Raw genomic sequence first — 18544 nt, 5'->3', positions numbered from 1 at the left:
GACTGGATGAAATAGTTTTTCCATCAGAAAAAGACTCCATCAGATCTTAAAATAACATAGAAATCTGAAAGTAATGAAGTCTGGGGTTATTCGTAAGGTTGGGATGTCTGCTAAATTTAAAATATCGCATTACTCTTCTTCCCCTGTGATTTGTGGAAAGCAAATGATGTAAAGCTGAACCAACAAAAGGAAGGGCCAATTACCAAACTGCGGAGTTTGCAGAATATCTTTAATTGAGGATTATTGATCACAAAAGTCCCATCAATTATATTGATTTGGATCTCACGTGCTCATGACGGAGAAAACACAGTGCCCCCCAGCCTCGACCGCATACTGTGCTGGTAGTGACAACTGGTGGGCTGTGGCAAGGGGAGTGAACACGGCGGTGTTCCAGCATCGATTTTCATCGTGCAGAGGGAGCGGCAGCCCGGTGTGCGGACACCAAAGCTTTGCCAAAATGACCATTCTGTGGCTGTGAAGGGGTAATACCAAACCAAACTGTTTTGTATCGCGCCCGAGTTGTTAAGAACATCGCTCTTGTTTGCCCTGTCCCAGTTTACGGGAGTTTTTTGCTTCTCTCCCTCTCTCAGTCTGCCTCTGATTCTTTCTCTTGTCACAGGTGAGCCGTGGGAAAGGGACAAGCTGCAGGTATCCAGCAGAAAATCGCTATTTTCCTCTGGTAAAGCCCAGCACTGTCCACCTTAATTCCTTTTAAACCTGGACTGGAGCGCTCTGCTCACCTTTCCCGTTCACCTGCATAGAAGAGACGGTAGAGAGCACCCACAGGCAGCAGCGAGCCGTAATTTCTGGTTGAGAAAAAGTACTTATTTTCTCCGAGAGAAGTTCAGCCTTGATTTCTGTTGTTATTTCAGGGCATTGGGACCTGCTGACAATCACCAAAGTGTTACAAAGCTTTTTACCTGTCAGGTTCCCAGCTGAGCTCGTAGAATAAAAAGCCATAACAAGGTATTTAATGAGGTCTGGAGGGGAAGAAGCAAAGAGAGGAAGAAATCTTTTATTCCCATTTTTACTGCCACGCTCCATAATCATGCTGTCCTGCAGGAGGTGTAGGAACTGGGAGTGGGGGAAAAAAGGGAAATCTTCTCTTTCCGCTTCCAGCCTGTGTGGGAAGCTTGCCCCGAGGTGAAACAAGAGGCTTGATTCATTCCTGCTGCCGCTCTCTCATCTGTCAGCAGTGCTAAGCACCCAGACAGCGTCGTGTGGTTCAGAGAGCGTTATTTGTGAATATTGAGGTTAGATGATTTGCATGAGCCAGCTCCCCTCTGCCGTGAGAATGACGACTCGGCTCACCGTGCCGCGTTACTGAGATTGCAGAAGGGACGGGGTCAGCATCCCCGGTGTCTTTCAGAAGATGCCAGGGCCCTGATTCAAGCCGCTCTGGTGATAAATCTCTTCAGTAACGGCCGCCAAATTGTGATTTTTGCTGATTTACCATGTTTTTGCTTTGGGCTTGTTGACGTTTTGGCAGTTGAGCGGGGTAATTAGGGAAGAGGAGGTGTGTTCCCTTTCATTGTGTTGGCATTGGCAGAACACTTCCGAGGTAGCGGTGCGGAGAAGGGATTTGCCTTCATTTGTCCTGTTTGACGAGGCGTTGATGTACTGGTTATTTGCAGCGAGATAGACAAGCAGAGGCAGCAGCCCTTTTGGACAATTTGTTTTCCTTTTCTGTTTTCCAAATAACAAATCAGCGTACTGGCTTCCTGCTCTTTCCCAGGCTCTCAGCTCTCTATTGCCGGATACAGCAGCGGTGCTGGAGCGGTGTCTGAAAGACCGAGGCTTCCCGTGGCGGGAGAAATCCTCCAGCTCTTGCAGGCCAGGCTGTTTTCTCAAGTTATTCCCTGACACCAAACTGAAAGCCCTAATGAATGCCCCTGCTGGCATCTCTCCTGCCATGCTGCCCCTGACAGTGCCGCGTCCCTGGGTGGGGAAGTCCGCGTTAGCCTGCTGCAGAAAAAGGGACAGGCGTGTTGAAAGTGCACATGAAAAATTCTGCTCAGATCAGTTTAAAATAATCGTCTTTGTGCCTTCCATTGTTAAACCAGATATAGGTAGAAAGGATCTAACGCTTCTGCTTTTTCAGACGTGTCTTAGCCCAGTTACATTTCTTACATGTTTTTGATGCAGATAAGTTTTTCTGACACATTTATGTCTCGATCATTTCTTGTCTGAACTCCCGCCAGCTTGCAAGTAGCCTTTTGTCAATGCCTGCGTCTGGGAGGTTGGCTTTAGGCTGCTTGCCCTGCGCTGCCTTCTTGTTTTGCAAGCGTCTTTCCCCTCTCCCTGATTTTCAGTGCACATCAAGGTACGATTTCCAGCTTGCTAGCCAGCTTCAAGCTAGGCTCCCACACGCTGGCCTGCGCTTGCGGGATCTGAGTCACAAGTGCTTCAGGAGAATGTTTATAAAAACGTCGCCTCGTGATTAATCCGTGGAAATGTTCGTGGCCTTGCTTATACTCAGTATTACTTAAGCCGTGTTTGGGATGAGCTCTCCTTTGGCAGCGTACCTCGGAGCTCGGCTTTCCCTGTCCCGCCTGAGACCTCTCCAACCTGCAGCTCGGGGCTCTGCTGTGAGAAACCCATCTGTCATGCTGTGTTAAGATGTCCTTGGCAGCTCCGAATGGCTGAATCGCTACGGCTTCTTTCATCCTCAAGCTGTGAAATAAAGGGGACGCTTAAAGAAAATCCATTTTATCAGGGACCTGTTACTGCTGAGGTGGTGCAATAGCGTATAGAACGTGAATAGATGTTGGTATAAGGGGAGTTAACGGACCTGGCGTTATCTCCGCTGTCGAAGGGCTTGTCTGCGCGACAAAAACCAGCTCTGAGTGAATGCGGTCAGCCAGAGAGAGGCACAAACCCCTTCTTATTTGTTGTGGTGTGGGCACTGTTTATTCGAGCCGGTGTTTCCATATCAACAGGAAATCCGTGCCAAAGCCAGCTCTGAAGTTAAAGAAGAAATTGGCCTTGTTGAGAGAAACCCCCATGCCTCTCCTGGGGGGACCGACGGACGGGGAGGGCGCTGGTGGGATCCCACTGGTTGGAATGAAATCCAGTGATTAATGGTGGGAGTGGTGGGTTGCTTTTCCCGTTTGAACAACGTCTCCTCGTCTCCGCAGTCGCAAGCAGAGATCCCTAATTTCTGGGTCTGTCAGCCTGACCTACTTTCACTCCGTGGAGCTCGAACAAAAGTGACTGTCTTCCCGTACAGCTCACCGCCACCTTCCTGAAGGAAAGGAAATGTTACGAGGAAGTTTAGTAAGCTGGAATTTCATTTACTGTCACCTTTTTTCTTGGTGCAGAGGGCAGTTTTGCTCGGGTGGTTTCTCCCCACAGCCTGTCAGCAGCGCATCTCTAAGGCTTTCCTGGGTACTGGAGCTCTGTGTCTAGCCAAAACATTTAAATCCAAGCAATACTGATCCGGTGAGTAGCAAAAGCCAGCAGCAGGCATTCCTGGTGGTGCTCGGAGCACTTTGGGGACTCAGAGGACCCCAAAGAGTGATTCCTTTCAAACTTTCCTCAGCTTATAGCCCCAATTTCAGAGGAGACCGGTCCTGAACGCTTGATGTGTTTTCCCTGAACTTCAGCTCACGCAGCCGGAGGTTTTCGTTTGGTGCCTTTTCCTTCAGCTGGGGATGAGCAGGTGTGACTGACAGGTCAGCGCAGACAGATCCTTCCCAAGATCAGTGCCTACGTGTTCCTTGCAGGCTGTTCTGCAGAGGCTGGCGCATCGTCGCAAGAATGCGATGAGCTGAAGGGCTTCTCTACTTGTAACTTCAGCGCTGCGGCATGAGTTTTTGGTTAACTTTGTGTGTCTGGTGCTTTGGCTAATGAGTCATTTGATGGAGTTTCCACTTGCCGTGAGTGTTCTCTTCTGCAGGGGAGGCAGTGCCTGCGAGAGGACAAGGTGGCCGGGTACGCAGCACGGGAACGTGACGGAGAGCAAACGGAGAGATGCAATAAAAGCAGTGTGTGCTTACAAATTGCCTGCGCTTCCCATAAATCTTAAGTGGTGCTGATGAGAACAGAGTGGTAAAATACATTTAGGGAAATCGTGACTTGCCTTTTTTCGAATGCAGCGTTGGAGATGTGTGGCCTTTAACGTAACAGTAGTGGTTGGGTTGGAAGGATGCTCAGTTTAGCAGGGTGCAGGGAAAATGAATGTAGTGCTTCCAGCTGCGTGGCCTCTGTGCCTTCCTCGTGGCTCTGGGTGCTGCTGAGCTCTCAAATCCATCCAAAGCTTCTTTGGGGAACGGTTCAAAATGGATTGTGAGTGCTGGCTGCACCGTCCCCATCACCTGGCTGATGAATGATTTAAGGAGGTGGTGAGTGATGCTGCAAAACTCATTTGGAGGGAAAAAAAAAAAAAAAGAAACCAGTATAATGGTATCTCTTCATGACTAATCATGCTGTCTTGGTGTGCTGGACGGAGGGGAGGCGAAAGGCGCCGCTACCCTTGGCCTTGGGAGCTGACTGGAGAACCCTGCTTGTCGGTTCTGGGTCAGAAGGGCACCTGGGGCTGGGCAAGTGCAGGGCTTCTTCAGCAAAAAGCATTAGTGCGCTTGTTCAGCAAAGTCAAACATTACTGTGGAGTTGCCACCTTCCCAGTATCTTTTATCCCTGTTTTTTTCCAAAATACTGTTTGCAGGAGAGCTGGTAGCACTTTTCCAGGCTTCCTCCACAGAACTCCTTGATGCTTGTTTAATATTTTCTTTGGTGGAAGTCCGGACTGAGGCGTGTAGGAGTAGGACTGTTCCAGCAATTCCTGCTGAATCAATAATTCATGCCTTTTCATGAGACTTTTTCCCTTTTTCCACTTCCTCAAGTCTCCTGGCGAAGCCCGGTGTAACGCTGGTTACGGATTCGCAGCCCGGGTCGGTGTTACCCGCCGTCTGTGTTGCTGGCAGTACGTTCCCTCCTGGCCGTTCATTGTTAGCCAGAAAAATGCGGAGCATCTCCAAAGATCACCCAGGGTGAGAGGGGGTGGCTTGGGAACCCACCAAGGGCAGGATTTTCAAAAGCCTTCCACTCCACGTTAGTTCTGCTGCTGCTGGAGTTAAAAACATTGCCGTCTCGGATCTGAGCGCACGGAGCTGCGATGAAATAGTGTCAAACGGAAACCAAACGTTACGGAAAGTTCTTGTTCGCTTCCAGGCGGCCGAGGCTGCCGGAGCTTCGGTGGTGCTGTTTGGGAAGGCTGGGGGTGAGAGCAGTGCTGCTGGGATCACTCGGAATAACTTTCAGGCTTTCCCATCCTTTCCTGCCTGCGGGAGGCGAGGGACGAGCAGCCAGCCAGCATCGTTCTGCAGAAGGAAGGAGAAGACGGCTTCTCCTGGACACGAGGTCTCTCCTGACGGCACATGTTCCTCTGTCCTTTTTGGCTGTGCGCCGCTCTGTGCTGGGCCGCAGCAGCCTGCGGGGAGGACCGGGGGCTCAGCTGCTGATGTGGGAAGGGGTAACCAGCCGATGTGTCACCCCAGACGGTTCCCGAGGCTGCTGGTGTGGTTTCAAAGCCAGCACGCCTGCTGCTTTGGCCCGGTGACACCTCATGCGCTGGCCTGTGCAGGCGATGGGAACAACGGCTTCGGACAACCTGGAGCAAATTTTGGATGAGGGCAGAAGCCACAGGCTTAGGACCTGTGCTCCTAAAAGCTTGTGCTAAGCTTTGTCTTCCACTTGGAACTTGAAAAGACATGTAGCCAGTGAAATGCAGGTGCCAGGCGGCCGGCCTGCTCCACTGGAAGAGCGTCCATCCTTTGGGATTATTTTTCCTCAGGCCGCTCGTTTCTGTAGCAGCAACCGCAGGTGGTGGAGTTGTGCTTTCATCCAAAAGCGCCTGCTCTTCCCCACCGGCCAGGCGGCAAGTTGGTGCAGGGCTTCTTCCTGAACCCCTGCCCAGGCCTACTCATCCTCCTCAGTGCTGCACACCTTTTTTTTTTCTCCCCAAAATAATGCCGTCATCACAGGTCTGTAAGCAGAAACAGCAAGAGGCGTCATCTTCGCAGCATCGTCTTGGCTCCCCGCAGCGGTATCAGCATTGTTCTTCTGGGGATGGCCCTCTCGGCATTTGTATCTCAGTAGGGTGCGTGGAGATGATACATATTGGCCAAAAATAGGTTCAGGTTGATAGATCATGACCAAGGAGGAGATGTGGGTGAAAACAGGCTAAGTATTATTACACGTCCCTGTTTGCCTTAAAAAAAAAAAACAACTGGAATTTTCTTTTCCTTCCTTTTTCACCCATGCAGCTGAAGAATAAATTCATGAAGAAATTGCCACGCGACGCCGAGGCCTCCAACGTGCTGGTTGGGGAGGTGGACTTCCTGGAGAACCCTTTCATCGCCTTCGTCCGGCTGCAGCAGGCGGTTATGTTGGGTGCTCTGACTGAAGTCCCCGTTCCTACCCGGTAAGAGAACTCAGCCGCTCGGTGGGGAACAAGGATTGGAAATTGCATTTCCACCTTTTAAAATAAAAAAAAAAAAAAGAAGATGTTCTACATTTCTTTCCATCATGTGACTTGTATAGTGGCTGTGTATTTTTTTTCAGGATTATTGGTTTAAATGAGCAAAATGCACTGCAGCTGCTTTCTCATGATCAGGTCTGGAAGTTGGCTATAAGGTGTAAGCTCTGAAATGCACAAATGTTACACAGACACACTAATTTCGTGACTTAGATGTGAAGGGCACCATCAATTTGAAATTTAACTACTAGAGTTAATTCCCTGCTCCTTGTGATTCCCCTCCAACACTGTACGTACCTCAGATTCCCTCTGCACATTTTCCCAGTACATATTTTTCCTCTTAAAAACTCACGTTGGACGAAGGATGCAGCTCTGACCGTGCTGGGAGGGGTAAGGAACGCAAATAAATTGGGAAAATCAATTCTGTGATGGTGCTCGCACTGTAGGTCGCTTTGTAATTCATAGCGGTTCAGAGAAAAATGTCATACGAATATTTCATTTATTGTGACCAATGTTGCGAATTAATCTGCAGTCTCCCAAATATGAATGTGTCTTACGTTCTTAAACACTTGAATTCACTGCCTGAATGTGCGTAACTGCACAGCGAGCGTCGATATCGACCAGAACAGCGACGCTGAAGTCCTGTTTAAATTCTTAGCAATGTTCCCCTTAGTTATACACTTGCATAGCAGGGGAAAAATGATCGCTGTACATGTCTGGAAAATCTGCTGTGCGTGAGCTGTGTGTGGTAGGATATCTTTGTTTCATCGGCACACCGCCCAGGTAAGAACTGTAAAAGTGGAACCACTGTGAACACGTGGAAAAAGATGCTCTAGTTTTGCTGTTTGCTTAATTGCCTTCTAGCAATGTTTGTATTTCTTGTAGCGGCTCCTTACAATTTTCGTGTCAGCAACTGTTTGCCACTGGGTATTCTGGTAGGGGCACGGGGTGGCTTAATTTTAAAAAAGTTCATTCTTCGTTCCTCAGCAATACGGAGCTCTGTATGCCGCAGTCTTTCGGCCTCTAAATCTAATCCCACTTAGTCTTTTTTTATAAACACATCTCCGAATGCTTTTGAGCAGACGTAAGATTAGGTATTGTTTGTTTTGCTAGTGGGAGCCAGGAAGTCCGATCTGGGATTGCTGAACGACCTCATTACTCACTAGCGTTAATCAAGACAATATGTCCTTCCATGCCAACGTTTTTTTCCAGGAAATAGTATTATCCATTTGCTGTCCTCCAAACCAAATGCTAGCCCTAATCAAAGCGGGGAGGCTCATTAGATGGCTTTCGTGAGTAATGAAGAGCCATTTGCAATGGCTGCATCCTGTGAAATTCAATCAAGGAAATCCCATCGGGGCCCAGACGGGTTGTGATGGAGCGTCTCCTTGGTCAGCGCCGAGTCTCCGCCATCTCACACGCTGTTCCTGTGGTGGATGTGCGCCTGACGACCCGCAGACTCCGCAGAACGCTGGAGCTGGAGCCTTAGGCGTGCCCCCTTCTTCCGTCCCTCGGGGCCTCTCCTTTTATTTTGTTAAATTGCAGAGTTCCTGCTCAAATTGTCCAAACCACGCCATCAATGCTAGGTTGTGCAAAAAAAACACCTGGGCTTCCTGCGCAAACGTGAATTGGGGCCACCTATTCCCGCGGCGAAGGAGGCCGCACAGCGCTTCCCTTCCCGTTTCTGGTGTGTCGTGTTACTTAAGAAATCTCCTGCTCTTTAGCGACTACAGATGCGCTGAATGCTTCCCGGGATGCGGCAAAGCGCCTTGCCCTGCAGAGGTGATGGCGGCAGGGTATGCTGGAGCATGGCGGAGGGATGGAGGAGGCCATCCTGAGAAAGCGTTCCCGGCCGTAACGTCGTGTCGCACGGCTTAGTGCACGAAGCCATCTCCATGTTTTGCTTTTCAAAGCACTGCCCTGGCAGGGTTTGCAGGGAGAGGGCAGCGATAGCGTCTGTCGGACGAGCTGATAACCGGTGTGTGAGCTGGACGCGTAGGAAATGGCCGCAATCTTTCGCTTTAGAAGCAGATATGACAGCAAGCCCTGCAGAGGTGAAAGGCTCGTGATATCTCCAGTCCCTGCCCGCTTTTGGTTTGTTCACGTTGACCTAGTACCGTAGAAACAAGAACGATTATTGTGTAGGCAGTATGCAACATGTAGACTTTCAGTTAAATAGGTTACCTATTTCTGCTGATTTATTTTTTGCCTCCACACATTCTTTGGCTTTGATTTTTCTTTAAGTTAGAGAATTTTGGGCGCTTTGTAGAAATAAGATTTCCTGTGTAGAAATGACTCTTCCTTGGATACATACATTTTTATATGTATTTTTTCCTTTACGCTTCTTTGCTAATTATTTTAAGTATTTCCTTTATTTAAAAGTAATTTTTTACTTAAAAGAAACCAGCAAGATCTGATGAGCTCTCCAGGAACAGTTTCTCCACAGGATGTTTTCATACAGCCCTAGTAATAAAAATCAGGGATCTGAAATCGGTGTGGAGACATCCCAGCCTTTCACTGCGTTGTGTTTTCTTTTTACCAATCAGATTGAGAAAACCTCTAAGGACTTGGGTTTTCCTGTTTTGAATTTAATTCCACAGTGCTATGAATCCCTCGTTTTGGCTACTGTACTTGCACCGTGGCTTTGGTACAGCTGCTTCTGCTCTGCTCAATGCAATAGATGTAGCTTTTTATTTTCCTCAAAGAAATGTGCAATTTTGTGTACAGGTCTGCATTTGTGTAATGTTGATGGGGGAAAAGGATGAAAAACGAGCAAGGGAAAGATTTTTTTTGGAGATAAGCTGTACAGACTTGCACAGTCTAATATACAGTGCTGGGAAATTGCCTGTGTCTGCAAGTCTCAAATGAAATGAAGTAACTTGCCCAACGGTGGCTTAGGAAGCTTGTGGCAGAACCAGGAGGCAAGTTCTCATCCCTTGTATGCTGACTTATGCTTTAACTGCAAAGGCATCTTTTCTTCTTGGTAGGTGAGGAGCAAATGTGTGTCTTGTTCATTTATCGTAGCATCGAAATGGTTTTCAGGACTGTGTCCTTTAGCAAGAAGGACTTGCTCTGGGAAATGGGAGCTCTGGCAGCAAAGGACTACCTTCATCTGTCCGCATTCATGTGTTGGACACCATGCGGGAAACCTGCAGTGTTGGTACGTTGCCCAAAACTTGAAGGGTCACCTGTGTGAAACAGAAGGACAGAACAGAAGGACCAAACACCATCTCCTTGTGTTACTGCAGTCTCAAGTTGTGCTTCTTCCATCAGAGGTCCAAGCTTCAGGTTCTGCTGGAAGAGCATGTCATGAGGTTGTTCTTTCAGCCCTCGCGTCCATCAGCATTTATCTCGATTGGGAAGGCTGAATGCCTTGCAGGTGTTGCAGATGGTGTCCAAGAGCAGGACTGCTTCCCCCCACCCTTCCCAAAACAGGCGCCTTAAACCCTTACGGAGTTGCTGCTCTTGCTTTCTCTAGATCTAGGAAATAGGCATGGTGAGGAGCCTTGTCTTCTGCACAGGTGGTCAGCTTGTAAAGAGGCCATGGTGAAGCTTGTCTTGGCCTTGGGGCATTTTTCACCAGGACCCTTACCCCATATGGGAACTTGATAGTCGTGGACATTACGGATTTCTAACAGGATGTCCCAAATGAGTGGAAAATATTAGTGCTGCACTGACTTCAGAACTTCTCTGTGTTCCGTTTGCTCCCCACCTCCTAGGAGTGCTCTTCGTGTGATTTCACAGAGGGATCTAGCCAAATTTCTCATGAGCGCAGACCATAAAGCCTTGTTGCCTGAAACCTCCCGTTCTCTACGCTGAAGCATCCTTAGCAATGTCAGAAATGGACGTCTGACAACTCAGTGCTGCGTGCATCAAATAGGAATTCCATGCTGGCTTTCCTCTTGACACATAGAGGAGGAGTATGTCCCAACCAGAAGCGAGGGCTTTCTTAGGCGAAAGTATTCGTAACTAAATGATATTAAACGCATGCTAACACGATCTAGTCCAAACCACTGAAATGCATTCGTGTTCTTGTGTGGTTTGGGTGTTTGGCGCGTTAAACAGTCTCGTTCTACGTGCTGAAGGCAATTCTGAGCTGAATCTAAATTCTAAAGAATTTAGAAAGTGTCACAAACAGCTTGGTTTTAAGAACGTTTTAGTGAATGCAGGAGTATTCAGGTACTTTTTCGTTGGAAGAGAGCCAGCCGATGCCGTTCTTTCAGAAGATGGTGATGAAAATGTCTTGTTCTCGTGGAAAGTCGAGAGAATGCCAGGCGACTGGAGTTGTGAACCTTTTGTTTTAACTAATGTATTTGGATAGTTTGCACCTTAGAGTTTTGAAACAGTTGGCTGAGGAACGATTTCTCTTAAATGTTGGGGTTTTTTTTAATAAGTCCAGAAACTCAAGGAAAGTTCCAGGAGGCAGGAGGAGAGCAAAGGTCGTGACCTAGGCGTGTACGGCTTAGTCACCTCCGTGTGAACCTTAAGGAAAACACTTGAAAGCCTTGTGAAGAACTTGATTAGGAAGTGTTACTGTTAGTAATGCTGATTAATGTGTATTTACAGATCCTGTCATGCTAACTTGATGCCTTTTTTATAGGACTCTAGATTTTTTTTTTCAAATAGAAAATATTTTGGGGCTATAATATACTTTGTTAGACTTAGTGATGTTTTGATTTAGGAAGCTAAAATAATACTCAGTACAGTGCTCGTAAGGGCAGACGTGCTTGTGGTGAGGTGTCACATTTCACATTTTATCAGCAGCTTTTGAGAAAACGTGTAGTTAACTCAGTACGGATTGACAAATAACGAAGAGGGTGTTGCCATGGCCCAGAGCCCTTCGGTCATCTGTGCTTTAACTTGGCCCCGTGTCAGCTTCTCCCTCAAGGGACAGAGGGCACCAGGATTTCCTGGGTGATGCTGTAGGTAAAGGGCTGGGGCCACCCGTGGGTGCAGCAGATAATTCCATCAGTGCTGGAACCGCTGAAGCCTGGTTGCCTAGACGTGCGTGTCCTTTCCAACCACCACAGCCGTAATCCTAGCTCACCACCGCATCCTACCACCTTTCCTAAGAACTTCTCGTGCTTGTCCGCACCTAAAGTCCTGTCCCCTGACTTGGTTTTCTCAGGAAAGCAGGCTTGTACAAAGTTCCTGCATAGGAATAGGTTATTTCATATTTTATATTTGCGCTGACAAAACTGCCGGCTCTTGGATGATGTCCCTGAAGAAGACACTGATACTTCAGAGGAGGTTCACAGAAGAAAAGTCGAAGTGGCTAAATAGAGGAGAAAAGTCTCAAATGGCAGATGGTTGAGGGTAACTGAATCGATAAGGATTTAATTTTTGAGGGTTCTTCGCTCTAGCTATGCGAGACAATTGAAATTTATGGCTGCAAGTTGAAGCTAGCACAGTTGACACTGGAAGTAATGCCGAAGGTTTTACATGAGACAACCTACCAAAGGTTATAGTGTGCTTATTTTCCGTTACTGACTGAAAAGTACGGCAGTACTTGGAAAAAGGCTTCATTCAGGAAGCTTTAAAGTTCTTTTGAGCAGCTAGTAGTGTTTCTGATATGGAATTTGCTGAAAATTGCCCCAGTAATTCCCAGTCTTTGCTAAATTAGGTGAAATGGAAAAGGTGATCTCCTGCCATGTGACTTCTTTTGTTGCGAGTTGCAAGGATGAGTTGATGTGTGAGAGAGAAAGACTTTTCTCTCAAGGTCACCAGTTTGAGTCCAACTCAGGCTGAATGCTCGAAATGACACCATTTGACCGGCTTGATGGCCTCCCTTGAAATCCCAGTGGTCACTGAGGGTTGACCCTTGCGAGAGGTCACCGACAGAAGTAACCTGGCTTTCTTAACGAGCCAGTTGGCGAGGCGAAGAGGTGAGCATGAAGACAGATTTATTTTCATGCCGTAGCCGTAAACCAAATCTTTTTTTTTCTGGGACAAATCTGAACAGAGAATTTGCAGGAAGCTTGTGTTTCTACAGCTGTAGGTCCTGTGTGAATAAGTGGCTGTCAGCTTGGCACCTGTCTACGGCACGGAATCAACTTTAAGAGTGTTTCTGCGGGACGTAACAGTTTTTACCATTTCAGCATGGAGAGCTTGGCCTTGCATGTGAAACTTGGTTTAGGAACTGGGAGCGTCTAAGATAAGGCTTAGATCTTTCCAGAATTAAGTAGTATTTGAGTGGTGATATCTTTTTCTTTCCTAATTTTTCAGTCCAGGCCAGGAGGTTCTAGGGAGCTCTGAAGAGCCAACTTTGAGACCATACTTAAACCTTTTTCTAATGAGTGTCAGTTAAGAGGTTGGAAAACCCAGACACCAGCGTTCCCATTATTCTGGCACAACTGCTAGGCAATTCCGTTGGCAGAAGCATGCTTTTTCCGTGTTTAGCCTTCTTTGAAGAATCTCATTAGAACATACAGTCATGCCAGCTATGGCTGGTAGGAGCGTCTGTGTGGGCAATCCTTTCAAACGTAGGCAAGTCCTGATTCATAGCGCGTTAGCACTGACAAAAGCGAGGGCAGGGAAGATAAAGAGCAGTGATTTCCTATCTCCAAAGGTTTCATATCATGGTGTTTTCCAATGCGTCATCAGTGACTTGGATACAGTTGCTGCCCAAAGAGATCGTGTAAGAAATTAACTCCTACGACCTTGGAGATGCAGTCACCTTCTCTGGTGGTGCCTACTGTAGGAGTAGGTTTACACCTCAAGAGTGGAATTCCATTCTTGAGAATTAAGCTGTGACTATGAAGCCATCAGATGAGCTTATAGATCTCTGGTATGTAAATTCAGGGCGTACAAGTTTTGGGCTTAATTCTCCATCGCCAAAGCGCTATCCGATAGCTCAGGGGAGCGACTTAGTGGATGGTGAGCACTGCAGATAGTCAACGGCATCTTCCCTCTGTGCCTGCTGCAGCGCTGGCCCTGCTGTGTCCCTCCTTTGCGCAGAGGGTGCTCAGGACAGAGCGTGTCACTGCCCTTCGGCGTAACGCAGATGTTTCGTACGAGGATTGAACAGGAACATCTGGTCAAATAAGACACCGTGGAGGTGGATGGGCTTTCTGTGGCGCACAGGACATGGATTCTTGACAGCTCTGCGTTTCCAGGTCCTAGGCGTTAGAACATTGTCCTTCCTTCACCTCATCCTGAGCCCAGGTTGTGTGTATTTGTGGCTCGAGGACAGCAACTTCTACATATGGCTGCAGTGGTGTTTGGCCATAGTGGTCTCAAGGCTACTTTTTGGGCTTTTGGGGAGAAAAACTCTGGTAGCGTCTTGCTTGTCGGGGTTACCATGATGGCTGCAGGGTGTAACCTCTGCTCCCACGTTAGCTGGGATGATGCATACCTTGTTCCTCAGCGCCCCTGGCAGCCTCTGGATCTCTAACAAGGGCCAAAATGTTTTGTTTTTTTTTTAAAAAGCTGAATTTCTGTCTAGATATTGTATCAGAAATTAGCAGTCCATTTTACTGTCCTAAATGGGAACAATGTGTTTGTTTTGTCAGATTTCTCTTCATTCTACTGGGACCTAAGGGCAAAGCAAAGTCCTATCATGAGATCGGCCGAGCCATCGCCACTCTGATGTCAGATGAGGTAGGTGTCTCCTGTGTGAAATGGATTCTCCCAGGTTTCACTTCATTAGCTAACGTTGACGCCCTTTCCTCCAGCATCATTGACTGGAATGGGCATGTGGGTGGGATGGATGTAGAGATGAAGTATCCAAATGTCACCGTCTGATTCTGTCAGTTTATATAATTATTTCACCTGCCTTCACGTGTTTGTAAGAGCACAACTATAGGAAGTTTTTGTCCATTGTGTGTGTTGTCCTGCTAGCAATCACTCTTTCGAATAGACTGAATTAATCTTGTCAACGGTGTGCGTCTTGTGTCACGTTCCATGACCGCAGTAACCCACGGCTGCGCTCCAGCTAATTACCGCAGAAGTGGTTACACCCAGGACGTATGGTCTGTGTTGCACTGTGTCCCGGACTTCTTAATTCAGGCAGTGCCTCTGTATTGTCCATGAGTAGATCGCAATTAGTAGTTCATCACGCACCTCAATGAGATGATGACTGTGCTTTCCATATTCATTTACAACTTCTTTCTTCCAGCGTCCCCTGGGCGTTTGTGCATCTGAGACTGATTTATGTTACATCTGTTTCTCGATTTCTCCTGGTGATGTTCTGCTCCCGTACAGGTCCCATAGTTAACACTTGCCTGGTCTCAGCTCTTCTGTTTTCTGTCATTCCACTGCCTGGAGCAATGGTCTAGTTTCCACAGCCCCAAAGTTCTCCATCCTGCCGCTGGCTGTTTTTTCTAAATCTGTCACGTGCTGATACACCTCCACTCCAAGTAGTCCAAAAGTTTTCCGTAAAATTCAGCATTAGTGCTGTTTTTCCTCTTTCCTCTCATTTGCTCTTCATCAGTATTACCAGGTCTTTCAGTTAAACTATTATTGTTATTATTTTTAGTAAATACTGTTATCATTTCTGTGTGGCGGGGTTCAACAGTGACCTGGTTTTTGATAGATTGAAGTAGGTAGGAAAAGAGGATTGACATGACTCTCAAAGTGTCTTCTCAAAGTATAAATGAAACTCCTTACTTATAGGAAAACTTATTTTGGACGAAAGCAATGGATAGTTGCTTTGGTAACATTTTCTACAAAGGTTAGAAATGCACATTTTGCTAAAAAAATAGAAATGCCTGCAAGAAAAGAATCTCTTATCATCCAACTACCAGCCAGAGGAACGGGCTTTCCTGAGGTTCGTATGCCCTTGTGCCAAATGTCCTGATATTTTTTTGAGAATGAATGAGTTGGTTTTGGTAGAATAAAACTCAGTAGTTGTCTCTGGAGTCTGGGCCACAGAAGACGCAAAGCTTTGCTCCACAGAGTCTCTTTCTTCCTCGCAGGTGTTCCACGACATTGCCTATAAAGCCAAGGACCGGCAGGACCTGATCGCTGGTATCGATGAGTTTCTGGATGAGGTCATCGTGCTCCCCCCTGGGGAGTGGGATCCAGCCATTAGGATAGAGCCCCCCAAGTCTCTTCCGTCTTCAGATAAAAGGTGATCGCGGGGGACAGGCAGATTTAGCCCTGTGCTGAAAGGCAGTGTGCGGCAGTTCTGAAAAGGTGATGGGAAGAGCCACCGCTCTCACCAACCGCAGATCTGTCTGTCTCTGTTTAGAAAGCACTGGAGACATTTTCAGGTCTGTCTTAATAGCTGAAGGGAAGATGTTCTTCTAGCCTTTAAGGTTATGTTGTAGGCACATGGTCACATATATGGTGGTTGTGCAGGCTCTTTTTGGGAGTCTGCTTGGTCCTTCTAACATGATACGTTGCATTCTTGCTGCTGGCGGGTCAGCCTTCTAGTCTCCTTGGTACAAGATGGCTTTAGGAAATGCTAGACAACTCTTGTTTGGAGGAACTGTGTGTGGATTTTGTTTTGCGGAGCCGTTGGGCGATGCGGTGAGTCTCACTTTGGCTTGCCTCCTTGCCTAGGAAAAACATGTACTCCGGTGGAGAAAACCTCCAGATGAACGGAGACACGCCTCACGACGGAGGGCACGGCGGCGGGGGCCACGGGGACTGTGAAGAACTGCAGCGAACGGGCAGGTCAGTGCGATGCACTCGGTGCGATCCAGGCAGGGTGCCGCGTTTCCCTTTGAGAACCGTTTTGTCCCGTCCGCTTTCCATCCCCACGTGCTGTTGGTGTAGGTTGAGCTGTGACCCCCAACCATGCCCTGTGGTTTTTGGTGCCCAGCTTGAGACCATCCAACTTTGCCAAATTAGAAGGTATCTTAAATGAGACAATGGTTTTTGTGGTGGTGGTGTGCCCTCCCTCCCACTGTGTTATTTTTTAGGTTCTAGTAAAATATCTAAACTCTAGGAGAAAAATCAGAAAGTCTGAAACTACACATTAGTGCATACAAGGCAGTTCGTACGTCGTGATTCTGGGTCAGAAAGTAACGTGTGCCTCCCTGCCGCGTACCTCTCTGCGTACAGAACGTCTGAACCGTCCTGGTGGTGGTGGTGAGCTGTGCACAGGGGATCTAGGGGTGAAACAAAAACCCTTTTCATGCCAGCAGTGTCAGAGCCACATGGAGCTCATAAGAGTTGTCCTGTCTGTGGCTGTACGAAACGAGTGTGCCTGCAAGTGGGGCTCTCCTGTTCTCCAAGATGGTTTCACTTACTTGCATTTCTACTTCTCTTTCTGGTTCACAGTTTGAAGCATTTTTCCATTTAGCGGATTGTTTGGCTCACCCAACCGTTGTGTCTGCCATGTGCAGAACTTCAGGCAGGGATTTAGACTGGAGTTGGTAGATTTTATTACCTCAACCAATATAGCTGGGAAAAAACCCACCACACCAGCTTCCTGCGCGGCAAGCTGTAGTGGTCTGTTTCAGCAGAAGTAAGGCTGGTGTTCCTGAAATTTGTCTCCTCCCAGCTGCATGGCGTGGTCAAGATATTATCTTTCACAGCATTATCTCAGTGATATCCCTGGGCCCTCGCAGCTGCAATAAGGCTATGATGTGATGTGATGACCTCACTCCTTGCAGATAGTACTTCATTTCTGGCAGTGTTTCTGATGACTTATCTGGGTGACTTTCTCTGTAAAACATCTTGCACGAGTCTTCTCTTGCTTGTCGTTTCAGGTTCTGTGGGGGCTTAATCAAAGACATCAAGAGGAAAGCACCGTTCTTCGCCAGCGACTTCTACGATGCTTTAAATATTCAAGCCCTTTCAGCCATTCTCTTCATCTACCTGGCCACCGTGACCAACGCTATCACTTTTGGAGGATTGCTTGGTGACGCTACGGAAAACATGCAGGTTAGCGAGAGCTTTCAGAAACAACCCACGTGTCATTTGCCTTGTTTAGCATCAGAGGGGCCTTTGGCCACTGACAAAGCTTGAATTCTGGGTACAATTAATAGAGGTATGCTGTGTTTCCACTGACAGCTGGCTTGCTTTCTCTGCTGTTGGAGGGCTGCTGGAGGGCTGTCCTTTGAAAAACTGTACACGCAGTTACCTTAAATGGTGCTGGAAGGATGGCCAGGCGACAGAGAAGGTCCTCGCTCCTTCTATGTGGAGAAGTTCCTCTGATCTACTCTCTCTGTTTGTGTCGCGGTTGCACCGTTTCAATCCAGTTCAGTTTACGGAGTCTGAATCAGACTTTCCATGTCATCACAGCATAGCACTCTGCGTGACTCTGACAGTCCCTGGAGTTCTGCCTCAGTGGTGAAAATAAAATCCTAGGATTCGTAGTTAAAGTGAGTGAATCAGGAGATGTGACACCGGAGAAAAATGCGAGTTCTTTAGAAAGACGAATTTCGTAATAGAGGAAGGTCCTGAGGAGCGTTTTGCTTATGCTGAGACAGGCTGGATCGGCGGTGAGGACAAAAGTAGGGACGTCAAAGGGCGGCTCAGTTTATAGATTAAGTCTAAAGGAAAGGGATTCTGTGTTAACCCTGCTGTAGGTCCTTCCTGTTTAACTGGAGCAGGATTATGGCTTTTTGAAGAGGAAGAAGACACAGGAGGTTGTATTTAGGTAGATTCAGTGCAGCCACGGTGAATCGCCTAACAAATAATTAAGCTTGTAGTGGCACTGTCTGACTTAATTTATGCAGGCTTAATTAAACCAAACCTAGAAAAGGGATGCACCTCTCTGAAGCTAGAGGAAGTTTCTGTAGCTGGTGGAGTGCCAGACTTCCCTCTCCTCTGTATAAATACAGTTCACCTCTTCCGAAATTCGGCTCTGCAGCAGTCGTGCACACAAATACGTGATGCACAATGTTAAAAAGAAATAATAGCAAATGGACGTGGAGAAGGGAGAGGCCTCCAGGATCCACCAGTGAGCATCACTCTTCTCTCGCTGAGTAGCGGAGCAAGGTCTGTCTGCTCTGCAACGGTACAAGGTGCAGGCTTTGAAGTAGGGGGAGGAGGGGGGAATGTTACCTGTTTCCAAGTTTAGTGCACGTAATCACTTTGTTATGTCCAAAAGTCTTTTCTGCTACCCTTGTATGCCATGAGCATTTATTACCAAGCAGCAAAAGTCCCTAGAGG

The 18544-nt window shown here is 47.5% G+C and overlaps 1 protein-coding gene across 6 annotated transcripts in view; it reads left to right on the top strand.

The window, feature by feature from the left end:
* The window catches only part of SLC4A4 (solute carrier family 4 member 4), a 145701-nt gene that overhangs the window by 93394 nt on the left and 33763 nt on the right, over positions 1-18544 (top strand). For all 6 annotated transcript variants that reach the window (XM_086747027.1, XM_086747026.1, XM_086747024.1 and 3 more), the window contains 5 exons: positions 6267-6424; positions 13990-14077; positions 15394-15548; positions 15983-16096; positions 17137-17311. In XM_086747027.1, the coding sequence (XP_086603153.1) occupies positions 6267-6424; positions 13990-14077; positions 15394-15548; positions 15983-16096; positions 17137-17311 (690 nt within the window). The remainder of the gene's footprint in view (positions 1-6266; positions 6425-13989; positions 14078-15393; positions 15549-15982; positions 16097-17136; positions 17312-18544) is intronic.

This window comes from Chlamydotis macqueenii, chromosome 4 (genome assembly GCF_036417535.1).
Source record: "Chlamydotis macqueenii isolate bChlMac1 chromosome 4, bChlMac1.mat, whole genome shotgun sequence".
Classification (NCBI taxonomy): Eukaryota; Metazoa; Chordata; class Aves; order Otidiformes; family Otididae; genus Chlamydotis; species Chlamydotis macqueenii.
The sequence above is the reverse complement of the archived record's forward strand: the minus strand, read 5'-3'. Positions and strand labels throughout refer to the sequence as shown.